Below are 17,023 nucleotides of genomic sequence, written 5' to 3' on the forward strand. Positions count from 1 at the left end.
TGCAAGCATACATACATAGATCGCCATGGCCAACCCTGCGGATGTGTTTCTATGCCTGGCTTTTTTCTTGATCATGGACTGTACTTTTTCACACGTTCAGCAACCTTTCATGGAGTAACGAACATAGAGAATATGCTGCAGAGTCTGGAGTCTCTCTTTTCTTAAGAGTTTGGCCACTGTTCGATGGTTGTAAAGAGACATCATGACCAAGGCAACCCTTATACAAGAAAGCATTTAACTGGGGCCTTCCTTTCAGGCTAGCACATGGTCATCATGGTGGGATGTAGACAGGTATTGTGGTGGAGTAGGGGCTGAGACCTTTGCATACTGATCCTTAACCAGCAGGTAGGGGTGGGGTGGGGTGGGGGAGGAGCCTCTGGGCCCCGCCTGGTGATAGGCTTCCTCCAACAAGGCCACATCTCCCATTCCTAGTAATCATTCTCAAATAGTTCCACTCCCCGGTGACTAAGCTTTTTAAATATCTGAGTCTAAGAAGGCCATTCTCATTCAAGCCGCCACATTCCATTACCTCACCCTAGAGGCTCCGACCTGCATCCTAATTCAAAGTCCCTTTCTCTCAATGTCACAACTCTCCAGAGTCTTTCACAGTCTCAAGGCTGTTCAAATGTCCAAAGGCTCAAGGCAGTCGCTTAACTGTAACCCATTGTGGAATCAAAATGAAGACGCAGATCACACACTTCCAACATAGAACAGCACAGAATATACATCACGGTTACAAAGGAGAAGAGGAGCACAGTGAAGAAACACTGGACCAAAGCAGGAATGAGATGCAGCCCGGAAAACTCATCCAAATTCTGTTATTAGACTCTCCCAATCTCCTTCCGGCTTTGTTAAGTGCAACACATCTCTCTCTTTTGGGATGGTTCACACTCTGTCGGCAGCTCTCCTTGGCAGGCATCCCAGGGCTCCGCCATCTCCAACATCTTGGGATCTCCAACACAATCCGGGCTTTCCCTTCCTAGCTTACATAAAGGCGGCTTCTCCAGGCATCCACGCGGGACTCGGCTGGGTTCTGCCTCAGTGTCTTTCCTCAATGGGCATTTTACTCCTGGATCCTTATTAACCCTAAAGCCAGAGTAGCACGGCCAAAGCTGCCAAGTTCTTCTGTTTGCTAGGGCTGGAACCTGCCCCCTTCTTGAATCACACTGGCATAAGCCTTCAAGTGTTTCTGCCTAGGAGATCCTCCAGAGCTTTTCCTTTTACAGAGGGAAGGGCTGGTTGGGTGTGGTCTTGCCCTGGGGTTACCACTCCCTTTATTATTATTATTATATAGCATTAGACTTTTCTTTAATCTCTGGATCAAACAGGAGCCTCGGTCCTGGCACTGCATAGTCCGGTGCTTCTTTTCTCCCCAAACTGAACCTTTTGTATTTCTCTTTGTTTCACTTGTTGCTTCTAAATGTAGATATGCACAAGAGTGATAGCCACGTGGCACAGGCAGGACTAGGCTGACTAGAAATCTCCTCTGCCAACCTCATTAAATTAAAAAAACAAACAAACAAACAAAACTCTTGAATTTAGCCTAGGGCATTTTTTTTTTTTTTGGACAAGGGTGAAAAGCAGCCACATTCTTGGCCAAAATATCACAAGAATGGTCTCCAGGACAGCTGCTAATAGTCATTCTGAAGGCTCTTGAGCTGGACCAGCGTAGTCCAAATGATCCTTAGCACAACTGTCTTTCATGTTCCTAAAAGGATGTCCCAGTAAGCCCCACTTAAGGACTCAACCACTTTTATAGTCCAAAGTCCCTAAGTCTTTCATATTACTGCCACAAACAGCATGGTCAGGCTTATCATCGGAATATCTCAGTCCCTAGTACCATCTTCTGTCTTAGCTAATGTCCTATTGCTGTGAATAGACACTATCACAAATGCAAATACAAAAGAAAGCAATTTAAATTGGGCACTTGCTTACAATTTTGGAGATTTAGTCCACAATCATCAAGGCAAGAACCAGATAGGTACAGCACTGGAGCAGTAGCTTAGGGCTTTATATTCTGATCCCCAGATGGAAGGCAGGGCCGCAGAGAGACAGAGCAATAGACAGACACTAGTCCTGGCGTGGGCTTTGGAAATGTCAAAGCATACCCTCAGTGGCACAATTCCTCCAACAAGACCACACCTCCTAATCCTCTTCAGAACAGTTCCTCTCTCAGGCAACTAAGCATTCAAATACAGGAGCCTAAGAAGGCCATCCTCATTCAAATCACTATAGGTTATAAGAGGCAAAGAGAGATTTAGCAATCTCTCTTAGCATATGGAGGCTTGGTTTTAGTTTTTTAGCAGGGTTCTATGATGGTCTTAACTTTATCCTAAGGCTTGGTCTTTTAGAGTTTCTCTATAAAGTTTGGGGTTCTCAAAGTCAATGACTTCAAACTGAAAACTGTCTCCTCTGCAGTGGGCAGCTGCTGAAACTTCTGTGCTGCTCCACAGCCTTGTGGCTGCCATTTTTCCTAGAGACTCCTTCACCCAGGGTTCAGCCTAGAAGGAGTTCACATGCAGGTCCTGCGTCTCCTCCGTCTGCAGCATGGTCATTGCTCAAGGGTTGTTCTAGGAGCTCTGGACACCTAACATTGCCTCCATAGGCCATGAAGATTGTGATTTTTCTATTTGAGTCCACAGAGAGTTCTGGGGGACGAACTCCATGTTCTTCCCTTATCCAAGGAACCAAACCTCCCCAGGGTCTGATCCTCTATGAGTCCACACTACTTTCTAACTTTTCCCAATAGTTCTAATCATCAGCAGCAGGAAGATCAGTACAACTGAAGCCACTCTGCACCCCACAAAAGCCAGAACCTTAAGGAGCAGCAGCACATTTTAACATAGTCCATTCTTCAAAATCTTCTGTCTTTTTTTTGCTTGTTTGTTTGTTGTTGTTTAGGATTTTCTTTCTTTTTTGTTTAGTATTTTTAGGCCTTGTTTAAGAAATTAATTCCTAACCCAAAGCCACAAACATAATTCCCATTTTTAGCATAAAAAACTTTTATGCTAAAAGTATTTTCTTTAATATGTTTTTATTTTCATATTTGAATCTTTTCAACTCAGAATTAAACTTTTGCACGGAGCTTATGAAAGAGATCTGGGGCTGGGGCTGGGGCAGGGCTGGGGAAGGGGTAGGGTTGAAACTTAGGCTTGCCTAGCATAATAAAGTGTCTGGGTTTGATATTTACTACCAGAAAAAAAATAGCAGATTTAAGTAAGAAGTAAAACAAAATAGAGTTTCAACTTTATTTACCTTTCTGAGGTAAATAAACCCATTTCCTGATACCACTACTATGAGGCTCCAAACCTTCCTCTGGCTAATCATTTGCCAATCACTTCACATACCCTGCCACACAGCTAGTCTGGTGAGGATAAACTGTACTGCCACAGTGTTTCATTTCCCAAGCCACACTGCAACCTCGTGAGCTTCCTCGGGTAGAGCAGATTCCCCCATCTACTCTCCAAAACAGCTTTCCCTATTCTTGGCCCTTCAATCTTTCAAACAAACTTTAGAAATCAAATCACATGAAAAACCCTTCTGGGACAATTAAAATATTAAGCTGGTTTATCTGCAAATGTGTGTGTGTGTGTGTGTGTGTGTGTGTGTGTGTGTATGTGTGTTGACCTCTTCAGACCTCTCTATGTTTTTCTATATTTTTCTCACAGAATTTTACTCTGCTTTTCATGGTATAAGTTTCAAATCAAATTACATTCTTAACTTTTAACTTTTCCATCTAATGTACACAAACTTACCCTTTCAGGTTAAATGAATCTCATCAAATTATGTACCAAAGTTAAGAAATCAAAATTGAGCTCACAATATACAATGGACAGACACAGTCCCAATGCTTCCCTTCTCTCAAATGCATGGTTCTGTGCATCTCGGGGGTGTGGGGAAGAAGATACTTCCCATCCTCCAGGCTTACCAAGACGCTCCATGGTCCCTGCTTTCAGTGTCGGTGAAATTTGAATCCAAAAACATATCTTTGTAGATCCGGCCCACGAGACAATACATATCTGAAGCAACTTGTCCTTCACTTTGTACCATGGGGATCATGATGTCAAGAGCTTTTGCTCTGTCTCCAGGGAGATTTCTCCTAAAGTAGAGAGCATTGTTTTCATATAGATCATAAAAGCAATTACAGAACAACTGCCTATTTCATTTATTGATTTGCATTAGTAAAGCTTGGTACAATAAAAATAATTCAATTCTGAGATTCCTCTATGGACCCTGTCCTAAGCTTTCTTATCCTGGTTGTATGTCTACTGGGTCTGTCAAGGATCTCTTGTGAGGTGTACATGGCCAAGATGATGAACTTGTAGCTACCTGAGTCCTTATCTCCCTGCTGCCTATGAATAGGTCCAAGATGGTAGAATTCTATTGAGTGTGCACCCTGTAACACAGAATGGAGCAGGATCGACTATTATAAAAAAGGAAAAACTCTTGACGTTAGTTTTCAATGGCTTTTGTTGCAAAAGACCAAAAAAATTAATTCATAGATAATTCGAAAATTCAAGTCCATCCAAGAGTTGACCGGTTTCCCTGTGTGGTTGAGCATCTGTGGATGTGGTCTCATGTAGTTCTTGTGGTACTGGCGTGGAAGATGAGACTGTGGGCACGTCAGCAAAGCACCCTACCACTGAGCTGCGTCCTATGAGCTATGAGCTCCGTCACTACTTCTTTTTTCACTTTGAATTTCGAGATAGGAACTCACTGAGTTATCAGGACTGGCCTTCAACTCCATGTAGTTTATTATTAAGTAATAGGGATGGATGATTCTCAGAATCATATACTTTACATTTCTCCAAGGATGTAACTATTATGCTAAGTGAAGAAATAAAGTCACAAAAGACTGACAACACTTTTGAGAAATACTTAAAATAGAACAATCAATACAGACAGAAGCACTGTGTTTGCCAGGAGCGGCAGGATCTGTGCTGTGGGGAAGGATGACTGCTAATGGGTAGAAGGTTTCCTTGTAGGGTCAAAATATACCCTATAATTTGTGGGAATGGCAGCTATATAACTCAATTAATATACTAAAATTGAAGGTACAGGATAATTTAAATGACTAAGTTATGTATTTCAAATAAAGTTATTTTTAGGTTATGTATACTGTCATACTCTCAACTACTATTTAAAATTTTGTTTTGTTCACAAGTTCTATCTTTACCTAAACATCTTGAATTTAGAATATTGCTTTATACAATCATGGCTTTCATTCCATTATATGTTACTTTTGGAAAGAGAAACAAGGCACCTGAAGTAAAATTCTAAGAGATTCCTAGGATTTTTTTTTAGTTTGTTTCAAAATACATTTTACTTTTAAAAAAAAATAAAGAGGGATGTGTTTGACAAAGAGCAGGTAAGCTCTGGAGGTCTTCTCTGCATCTATTGAATGCATAGGATGTTTAAAAATGAAAGGCAAAATGTCTTTCGGTCTACACAGTCTATGTCTGTTGGTGAGGTTGGCAAGTTCTACAGTTCTGTTGGGTAGAGAAGGAAGCTCATCAGTTCTAGCTGAACGTCATGCTGGCCTTCTGAGACAGCACTGGGAGCCTTGAGGGACAATCACTCAGCCTTTCCAATCTGCAGGGGCCTCAGCTGTAAGGGGAGGGAAGTTGTGATACACAGTGAGTTCTATATGAATCAGATGTCTTTTCCTTTTTTAAAAAAAGTTTCTTCTGCAGGGACATATATACTCATCCATCTTACTGTGAAGAAAAGAGCAATTCAGCTAAGCATTTCGGACTGCTCAGGACGCTGGTTCTACCCATGGTCAGAGCACGGAGGACCCTCTGTGACAGCTGCAGCTGGGGAGCCGCACTGAAGTGTGCTATGATGCAGGCAGAAGACAGAGTGGGGACTAAGACAAGCTCTGTCAGAAGTGACTCAGACAGTCACGTAATTGAAAATGTCACCGGCAGAGTTCTGCTCATATGTAATCGTGTTCACAGCAGTCCTCGGGAAAACTGTCACTGGATGAGAAAAACATTTGCTTCCTCAAAGCTATCCTTATTCTTCAATGAATCAGTATGGGAAGGCCAGATGATACTTCGGTTGACTTATGTACCTGTGAATTCTCAGACCGGGTTCAATCAAATATGCAATGAAAATATTTGGAGAAATATCTATACTGAACATGCACAGACTTTTTTCCCCTGAACAGTAAAAAATAACAACCATCTACATAGCATTATATTATGTTAGATATCATAGTTATCTAGAGATTGCTTGAAATATATAGAGACTGTGTGTTTGTTATATGAAGTCCTGTATCATTATATAAGGACTTGAACATCCTTGGATCTGAGTACCTTTGAAGAGTTTGGAACAAATTTTTAACAAATGCCTGAGGACAACTATGTTTGCTTAAGAGTAGTATCATATTGATAAAATATTGAATGTTATAAAATATAAATAGCAAACACAAGCTGTCACAGAAAAAAAGAATTGTAAAAAAATTATATCTACAAATACCATGAGAGGCTTTTACTAACAGAGAGACAGGGGACACACACACACACACACACACACACACACACAGAAAGACTGGTAATACTAACAGCCATCAAAAGACAGAAGTAGGAGGATCAAAGCTCAGGCCAGCCTGAAATATACAGTGAAAACCCTGTCCCTACCTGCAAAAAAATTCCCAGAGAGAAATCAGAAGGCTTGCTTACAGTACTTCAATGGCTGAGGTAGATACAGCACAACAATATTCTAGTTGGGAGCCCCTGGGAAGCTATAAGGGACATTGGTAAGAGTTGAATCAGCACGTCAGAGCATCCCAGGAGGGAGCATCTTACCTGTTCAGTGCAAACGCGTAATGAAACTTCACATGGTGGTGCGAGGCCAAGTCGAAGGTTGGAAGCTTTTCTAAAGTCTCTACCAGCTTCACTATGGAGTCATAGTCCTTTCAATAAAACACGGAGCACAGAGTTAAACCCTGACGAGAAATCCCCAAGAAGACAGCCAGGCATCTAATGCCGAGAAAGGGATTAGCCACAAAGTTAGAATTGTTGAGGGACATAGAAGCCGTCTGTAGCAACCCCCACCTACACACAAACACACACACAATACACACACACACAGAGCAAACAGTCTAGATGGGAAGCCATCGAAGAGACCGGTTAAGAGTTGTGATGGGGATGGATGCTTCACAGCTGACGGCTTCTGGTGGGGTCGGGGTAGGGAAGGACTCAGTTTTCTTTAAGGGGCTGGCCATTGGGAGTTAGCCACATTCCAATAGTTATATGGGCCATACAAAATAGACTTAGTATATATATTTTTCTTTTTCTTCTTATTTTTTGGGGGGAGGTCGGAAGTGAGTGATCGTGGTGTATTATGTGAAATTCCCAAATAACCAATAAAAGTATGTTAGAAAAAAAAGTACTCTGTTGAGACCTTTGAAAACCCTAGAAGCAACAGCTGTGTTTCTCCTAAATTCCTATTACACGGATTACACGGATTAAGGCATGAAAAATGAAGTTACGGTATTTGACGAAACCTCAAGAAACAAAACAAATGAACCACGGGCACATGACTGGCTCCCTTCACGGAGCTCCTGATCTGCAAGCTTCCACCAGGGGCACCAAAAGAATTCCATCAAGGACATTAAAAGTCTGAAGGTCATGGAGCAACTGACGGGAACTTCCATTGTAAGTAGTAAGATTATTTCATGTCACATTAAGTGAGTTTCCTCTGGCCACAGGCTGCTAACTTCCAGGGCTCTTTATGTACTGAGTCTCTGTCATGGATGAAGTTTTACACAGGGCCAAGAGGCTGGATACAGGAAAGAGAAGCCAGGAGTTACCTGGATTTTATGATACGGCTCTAACACCACACCCCTCAAAGAGAGCTTACTGCTGCCTCTTAGAAAGCCTAAGACCTCTTGGTAGATATTTCTTGCCCTTGACACTCAGTTTCAGTAGCATAATTTCAGGAAGATAGATCCAGAAACATCTAAGAATCTCTGCTGTCTGCCAAAACGAAGCTCTCATTGGCTGACTGACAGGCTGCCTGAGATCAGCCCTCCAAGGGCAGAGCATGTGAGCAGTTTTTGAGGAAGAGTAAATATGTATATGTCATAATCCCTGACAGCTACAGTCTGTGAGCCTCTTCCCTTCACCATGAAGTTGCAGAGTGAAAAGGTCGGTTCTACACAGCCACGTGGTGGATTACTTCTTACTTAGCTGAAATTCAACAACCACGTCCCTCCCTCCTCCAGCGCGATACCTGAGAGACACCGTGTATCCTCTCACCTGGATATCTCTGTAGGAAAGCAACAGGTTGATGACAATGTCCGCTGTCAAGACTTCAATATTGTCGACCCGCTGCCGGATCCTCGCCAACTCAGCTGCCAATTCTTTACCAGTGTAGAGATTCCGGGCTTTCCTGATATCGTTGAGTATGGATTCCCGGAAGTACTGGCTGGCGAAAAGCCACAAATTTCAAAGAGTGAACTCTAGAAAACGATTTACTGAAATACAGCACATTTATGAGGAAACGTATGACATCTGTCCACGAGTAGTTTCCAGCCCATTAAGAGATGCCGAAGGAACACCTCGTATATCTGGCATTATTAACAAATTTGGGAGTCCATGTATTTCTTTTAGATTTCTGCCATATTTCAGAAATTATCCAAACTTTGTTTTTCATCTTACTAGTTTGAGTGCAAATTATCCCAAATAATTCAGATAGGCCCATGATCTGACCACACCACAACCTTACCTCTCTAGCTCAGTACCATTATCCAGTAACATAAACAACCGATTATTTCTTTAAAAAAAAAAATCACATTTGCTGGGCATATGCTCATAATCCCAGCGCTCAGGAGGCAGAGGCAGGTAAATTTCTGAGTATTGGAAACCTACCACCATAAAGAGTTTGAGACAGCATAGAAAATTCCTGGCCAGCCAGAGCTATTTGAATCAAGACGATTATTTTACATTTCTGACGTAGAGCACGTATGTGTGCTTCTGTGTGCCCAGCCTCAGGTATGGTGGTCGGAGGCCAACTACAGGAATCTCTCCTCTCCTTCCACCATGTGAATTTTGGGGCCTGAACTAAAGCTGTCAGGATCAGCAACAAGTGCTTGAAACCGAGCTATTTCACTGGTCCACGGATTATTCTTAACTAAACTATGTTCTGAGCAAATTTTGCAAAGTTTTGGCCCTTAAAGTCCTTGGACATTTATTCTGGATGTAGCCATAACTGATTGTATAGATGTGTGTGTGTGTGTGTGTGTGTATGTGTGTGCACATATATATACACATATTTATTTCTTTATAAGCATATATATTTATAAATAAGATTATATAAATGAATTTATTTAAAAATAAGTAAAAGAAATATAAATACTTGTAAGTATATACATCCATACATTTCACTGTCATTACTATAAAACAATTCATAGATTGGGAACTGCTTTTAGAAACCAAGTGAAGGAGATTTAACTTATGAACTAAAATGACCCATTTTCTCCCCCACTCAGAAGCTACTGTGCATTGTTCCCTGGCTCTTAAGTAGGAACCTGTGACAAGACACACAAACACACACAGCAGAACAGCACTGCAGGCTCATCAGCCTCTGTGGACACCAGGTGTTACCTGGAACTCGCCTGCGCCACCTTCAAAAGCTGAACAAAACGGTCCACGAGGGGTAAGCAGATGGGTCCCAGCAGGAGCTCGAAGTTGGGCTGCATGAGCTCCGTCAGGCCCTTCATGAAGCTACTGTCACAGCAGTAGACCTTGTTGTGCGGTGTCACCATGTAGGGGATGAAGGTGTAGTTCCCAGTGCACACCTGTGGAGACAGGAGGCACCAGCGGGTAAGGAGCTTGCCTGGGGGATACCACACTGAAAAAACACCGCGGCCGAGGTGTGTTTCAGTGACTGAAGCTATTATTTTCAACAATAATTCTCAGTGCAAAGGGAAACAGGAGAGATCCATTTCTTACTGATGACCCAAGAGAACCAAATTTTCCAATTTCCTTAATTGCCTACTTAATAATTAGGACTCGCACACGATAAAGTATCTTTTATCAGCCGTTAAATAGGTATGCGCTGTCACATGTTGCTACTAGGATACGTGCTAAGACAAGAATAATTTAAGCACAACTTCCAGCCTCTGGGGAATCAGAAATTCAGTCAGGCCCAACAAAAGGAGAGCAAAATACTGAATTTCACTGGGAGTTAAAGGGCTTCCCTAGGAAGGCAGGAGCAAGCCCAGAACACACAGCTGCTTCCTTCCTGGTCCACATTACATCATCCCCCACTCACTAAAACCTCAGACTGCCGCAGCCCTAGCTCTTCTGGCTCTGCAATCTCAGATTTGCCTGCTTCCCTCCTCTCTGCTAGCATGGAGGTGCACACGCCTTACACCGGCCTGAGTCTCTGCAATGGTTTTCCTGTTCCACGCTGGCTTCCCTGGTCCACTCTCACCTCCACATTGACCACCTGCCACCCACCCTCTCTCTACCCAGCTTCCCAGACAGTCTTTAACATCTCCATACATGAGCTGCGAGAAGCCACACAGGAGAGCCTGTGAAGAGGGTGAGGCCTCCGCAGCCACCGTCCACAGGCTCCTGATCCTGGCGCATCCTGCCTTTTGCTAGCTGCAGCCTGTACCCTCCCCCATCAGTCACTGAGACCAGGGTTGGCTGACCTAGCAGTTTTCAGATCATGCCAAACGAGGAGATACTCGTGCCAACAAAAACACAGTTGGGAAGATGACAAAGGGAACTGGACTGCAGACCCAGGGGTAAGCAAATCTGACTGCAGTTTAGGGCCCAAGGAAGGGCCCAGAAGACAAGCTAAAGATTTTCAACTACATATTCTGAGCAGTGTGGAGTGAACAGATGATCCAGGGCAGGGAATGCAAAACCACAGTGGCTTGCACTTTGGCATTCTGGGTAGGCTGCAGGGTAGCCGGTAAGGGGAAGAGCCAAGATTTAAGGAAATGAGGCAGAAAGCTATGTGGTATAACCAGCTCGGGGTTGTGGCAACACAAAACAGTAAGTAGTTATGAGCTCAGCCCCTGAAAGGAGAATCACCTGGGTCGGGGGAAACAGTCCCATGCCCAGGAAGTAGGAGCTGAGGGGAAATTCTTGAAAAGAATGGCTACCTTAACAGAAAGCAAGACATCAGCCTCACTGTGAGCGTGCTGTTCTCTGAGGAACTGCAGGCAATGAACCCCACCCGGAATCCCCATCTCCAGCTGAACTAGAAGGCCTGGGAGAGACTGACACTTGAAGAGTGGGCTGAAATGGAATGCTCACTTGGCAGGAGTGTAGATGTCCTTCAAAAGACTGGGAGGGATTTGGGGTGTATGCGAATGTAAACCCAGATCAGGGTATGATTTGCTATAACTGAATGGAAAGTCAGGGACCTCTAAGGGGAAACCCATGTACAAAAGCATATGCAAAGGTCCGAGCTAGACGGGGCGTGCGCCTCCTGGACAGCACTAGGATCCCAGCCTCAGGCGTGCACGGAGCAGAGTACATGCTCTCTTACAGGTCTGCCCCAACTGGTGAGAGCAAACATGAACTCAGCACTTGCACGGAAGAAGGTAAGCAAGGCCTCACTGTCACCACAACCTCAGTGCTTCCATGACTACAACACACACAAAAGAGGCTCCTGGTGCCACTTTACAGGTGAGGTGGCTTCAGTCTTAGATCAAGCTCCTGGCCCTATAGGGCCTGACTGAACTTCTGATTCCCCGGAGGCTGGAAGTTGTGCTTAAATTGTTCTTGCTATCTTGTATCTGAGCTTCTGCTATCGCCTTCACAGGAATCTACACGCACTAATGTCAGCTCACTGCGAGCGTGAGATTTTTATGGCCAGATTTAATCATATATGCACATGTTATGTTTTGAAACACCTGAATGACAGCAGTGAACAAGAAATGACACTGACAGAGTATGAGAAGGACTTCCACAGGGGGAGATTTGGGCTTTAAATCAAACCAAGTTACCCTTCACAAAGTGACGGGGAGGCCATTCAGGAAGATTGAAAAAGAACGTGTTCTTCTAGGATGCTACCAGGATCTCAGAGCAGCACAGCCACCTAACTTAATCCATTGACCGAAGCCTCTGCTCAAGCTGGATACATATTCTCTCCGTCTCTCTGTCCTTCTCTCCCTATTTCCTCACTCTGCCTATGTATGTGTAAAACATTCTAATGCTCAAAATCTAAAACCAATACTCGATCATATCCAGAGCACAGACAAGCCACCAAACTCTAGTCCTAATCTAATGAATCATAGCTTTGCTGTTTTAAATATCAATAATGCTGATCTTCCTTTTCAATCCTTAAGAACTGTGTGAAGGACAAGAGAATATGTGGAGGAGGAGTCGAACACCTGGAAGGAGATGGTCACAGCATTCCAACCCGCTGAAGGAGGTGTGCAGGAGTCAGATCTTTAAAGGGCATCCAGTCCCCAGGTCACAGGAGAACCTGGACCAATGTCACAAAGCGCGAAGCTCCCCTTCCCCTTCCGGCCCTTCAGGCTTAGGGAATGCAACCTCCTTCGGTGGACTTTGGTATAATGACAGTCACCATCTCTACAGCAGGTCCTGTGCCCTAATTTCCTAAAAATGTATCTGTTCGATTCTTTACTTGTCCTGATACACAGCTTCACTCTAGCATTCCTGCTATTTCATTTCGCACAACAGTCATAAATAGCATTGTTTTGATTCTCAAGCATTATTTTTATTCTTCCAGAGTGAAGTCTCCTTGGTAGGCACCAAGGTCCTAGCATACAGGTCACAGCCAATTAATACCAACTGAATAAAATGTGTTACATGGCACTGAGGCATGGAATGGAAGTGTTCATTTCCTGATGAAATGTGAGAGATTGGAGTTTATAATGGCCACGTTAGCTACACTGCAATGCGTCTTCCTTGTGGGGAAACCTTAAGCCCATCAACTATCACGCTAATCTCGCCATCTCCTGAGGAACCATGTGCGGTCTTACGTCATATGTTATTCTCACTCTGAGGTGTATACCTGTTTTAGGGTTCTTAGACACTGTCTTACTTCTCAAGACAAAAGATACCCCTGACCCATAGGGCCATTCCCATTTCTATGATAATAGTTTGACATTTTCCATGCAGTCTTTTAAAATTTAAAATATTAAATATCCTTGGCTTTCACATTAATTTACTTCTGTATGAGGGGTTAGTGTTCTGTAACAAGATCTCAAGGAAGGATTTCGGTGCTTAGGGAAAGGACTTGGGGATTTGCCTAAGTGGTAGAACACTCGCCTAACTGGTACATGCCCACAGGTTCAGTCCGCAGTGCCATTAAAAACGAAAAACAAAAAGACAACCTAAGAATTTGACTGAATTCCTCAAAATAGAAGATACATGAGAGACAAACCGAGACACAGATGATATATATTATAATATGTTTATTTATTATATTCATAGATGATATATGAATATAATATATTATGATATATAATATATCATAATTATATTATATAGTATCACATATATCATAATTATGATATATTATATATTATATTCATGTATATTTATATTATGTTCATATATTCATATATTGCGTTTATATATTATATATCAACACAGATTATAAATTACATATTATATATACAAATATACATGTATATATTTATATTCGTAGATATTGACATATGTATGGATAATATATATATATGCATATATATTACTTTGTTATATGCCTTGATATTGCCAATTATCATTGAATATACTGTGAAACTTTTTTCTGTAACATTGAATGTACTGTGAAACTTTTTTCTGAAACATAATTATGTACTCAAAAAGTAGGTATTAATGTTAGCTTTCATTGTTATAATATTTCACTATGATGAGTTAGAGACCATAATTGTGGTCAAACAGACATATGAGAAGCCCTAGAAAGGAGTAAAAGAAATAAAATTGACAATCTGTGCAGATTTTAAAATAACAGATTAATTAATGGAAAAGAAAGTGAAAAAAAGTTGGAAAGTTAAGCCAAATACTCACTGTATTCTTCTGGCAAATGATTTCCTAAAAAAAAAAAAGAGAGAGAGAGAAAAAAACAGTCTTAGCAAATGTTATAACAAAAACCTGTGGTCTTTACTAAACATTGTATGCAGGTAAATTTGTATTAACATTTGTATTAGCCATCAGAAATGTCAGAGGAACATTGTAAAAGCATTAATGCTTGCAGTCAGAAATTATACATTTAAGTTTCTACATATGAAAAATAGGTAATAGCACAAAAGTGTTGTGTGGAGTTTGATAGTAAAAACACAAGCATGCACAACCACACAAGCACACACAACCACACAAGCACACACAACCACACAAGCATGCACAACCAATAAGCATACAAAACCACACAAACATGCACAACCACATAAGCACACACAGCCATACAAGCACACACAAAAACACAAGCACATACAACATAAGTATGCACAACTACACAAGCATGCACAACCACAGAAGCACACAAAACCACACAAGCACATACAGCCACACAAAACACACAACTACACAGCACACACAACCACACAAGCACACACAACCACACAAGCATGCAAGCCACATAAGCATGCATAGCAACACAAACACATATGGCCACACAAGCATACACAAGAACACAAGCATGCACAACCACACAAGCATGCACAACCACACAAGCATACACAGCCACACAAGCACACACAACAACACAAGCATGCACAACCACACAGGCACGCAGAGCCACACAAAGCATGCACAACCACACAAGCACGCACAGCCACACAAAGCATGCACAACCACATAAGCATGTGCAACCACACAAGCATGCACAGCCACACAAGCATGCACACACAACACAAGGATGCATAACCACACAAGCATGCCCAACCACACAAGCACACACAACAACACAAGCTCGCACAACCACACAAGCACACACCACACAAGCCTGTACAAATCTCTAGACAGAGGGCCTAGAGCCTACTCTGGAGAAGGCAGGCACACTTCCTGAGCACAGTCTCTCACAGTCTGGGATAATAAGCAGGCACAGCATGTCGGGGAGCTGCAGGTAATAAGGGGTATTTTGGCTGATGGCAACCTCACACACAGATAATAAGGGCATCTGACAATAAAAGCGAGTGTAATTTAGATGTTTTTCTATGAGACACGTAATGGGATAAATATACCACATGGACAATATCCCTGCTTCCTAGATCGTAAGAAATGAGCTCATGAAAATGACTGAGATACGCAGCTCTTCACACCAAAGTTCTGATGAAAAGGTCTTTACTACTCCTCTTATTATTGCCAGACATTAGAGTAACGAGAGGCGCTGGGGAGAGGATGTGGAAAAGCTGTGGTACACAAGCTTCCCTGGTGGTGAGGGAATCACGACCTAGAAAATGGAAAATGAGACTGCGGATGAGGGAAGAGGGTGTGTATGTTGTCATGGAAACAGGATCTGTAAGGCATCTGTGGCTTCTTTCTGGAGAATCCATCTGGCTAAGGGGAGCAGCCAGAGCCAGCAAGGTGAGAGAAGGAATGACACAGCGCCCAGTGGCTTCCGGACGCTAAAGGGACATGGAGGGTCACAACGCACTAGCCAGCCAGGCTCGCACCTCTAATCCCAGCACTCAGGAGGCTAATTCGGGAGATTGGCCATACATTTAGGCTAGCCTGGGATACACAGCAAGTTCCTGGACATCCTGGGCATGAGTTAAGACTTGGTTTCAAACAAACATTTTCACATTTTTAAAGGAACATACGTCTGTGTGAACACGCAGACACATACATGTCCTGTTACGGTTTGACTGTGAAATGGCCCCTACTAGCTCATGTGTTTAAAAACTTGTTCCTTAGGGGTGGTACTTGTTTTAAGAGGCCATGGAATCTTTAAGAGACAGGGACTAGATGGAAAAAATAAGTCACTGGAAAGTGAGTCTCAGAGGCTACATTACACTCTATATATCTCTAGTATCTATCCACCTGTCTGTCTGTCTCTCCGTCTACTATCTCTTCATCATCACTATCTATCTATCTATCTATCTATCTATCTACCTACCTACCTACCTACCTACCTACCTGTTTACCTATTTTTCTATCCACCTCTGCCCTTGCTGCTGTGAGAATTCCCAGCCCCCACACTCCTACCACCATGAACTAACTTCAGCATTGATAGATCGTCCCCTCAAATCACAAGCTTACATAAGCCCTTTCTCCCACAGTTTGCCTCTTGTTGAATAGTTTACCACAGCAGTAAGAGCATGAACCACTGTGAAGGGACTTCCATACATGCTAAAAGGCAGAAGAAAGACACAGATGGTGTGAGCTACAGTTTCTCTGAGACAATATTCTTACAGAACTGGAGGTCAGCTACGAGGGTGGGTCAAAGGCTGAGCTGTGCAGAAGAGAGAAAACTACAAAGGCTACGCCTAGGGGTGGGTGGGTATTCTGCCTGGAGACAGATGGAAAGTCAAGGCTCACAAAAAATAGCAATGAACGCTACCTCTGGGAACCAAAGAAGACTGTTCACTTAGAGAGAATCAAAGGGGTATTTGAAAAAAAGCTTCAATACAATCACTGATCTAAAGCATAAAGTTCATTGTGACCCAGAACTAGGAAGAGAATGTTATTTCGGGACTTGGTGGAGAAAATCTTTGAGCAACAAAGAACCGTGTTCTGCAACCTCTTAATGGTCAAGTGTAGTTTGTTTCTCTGTCTTTTGGGACAGAATCTCAATGCAACCCAAACTGGTCTCAAATTCACTACATAGCCCAGAATGGCCTTGAACTTCCGATCCTCCTGTCTCTACTCCTGGAGCGTGCTACCACACCCAGTTTGTGTGGTGCTTCTTACATGTTGGGCAATCTCCCTCACTCTGCCGACTGAGCTATACTCCTAGTCCCTTCAAGAGTCTTCCGGCTGAGGGATTTTGGAACACATTGGTCTGTAGGAGGAATGGTGGTTGCCACCTCTGGATAAATGTCAGGGCCGTGCAGCCGCGAAGGCAACTCCTGCATGAGGAA

At 42.8% G+C, this 17,023-nt stretch overlaps 1 protein-coding gene across 1 annotated transcript in view; it reads right to left on the reverse strand.

Annotated features, from left to right (window-relative positions):
• Map3k5 (mitogen-activated protein kinase kinase kinase 5) overlaps positions 1 to 17,023 on the reverse strand; it is a 208,393-nt gene that overhangs the window by 119,104 nt on the left and 72,266 nt on the right. The window contains exons 3-7 of the mRNA XM_052170035.1: positions 14,013 to 14,036; positions 9,615 to 9,808; positions 8,268 to 8,436; positions 6,813 to 6,919; positions 3,929 to 4,099 (exon numbers count right to left, since the gene is read on the reverse strand). Coding sequence (XP_052025995.1) covers positions 3,929 to 4,099; positions 6,813 to 6,919; positions 8,268 to 8,436; positions 9,615 to 9,808; positions 14,013 to 14,036 — 665 coding nt within the window. The remainder of the gene's footprint in view (positions 1 to 3,928; positions 4,100 to 6,812; positions 6,920 to 8,267; positions 8,437 to 9,614; positions 9,809 to 14,012; positions 14,037 to 17,023) is intronic.

This window comes from Apodemus sylvaticus, chromosome 23, assembly GCF_947179515.1.
Source record: "Apodemus sylvaticus chromosome 23, mApoSyl1.1, whole genome shotgun sequence".
NCBI lineage: Eukaryota > Metazoa > Chordata > Mammalia > Rodentia > Muridae > Apodemus > Apodemus sylvaticus.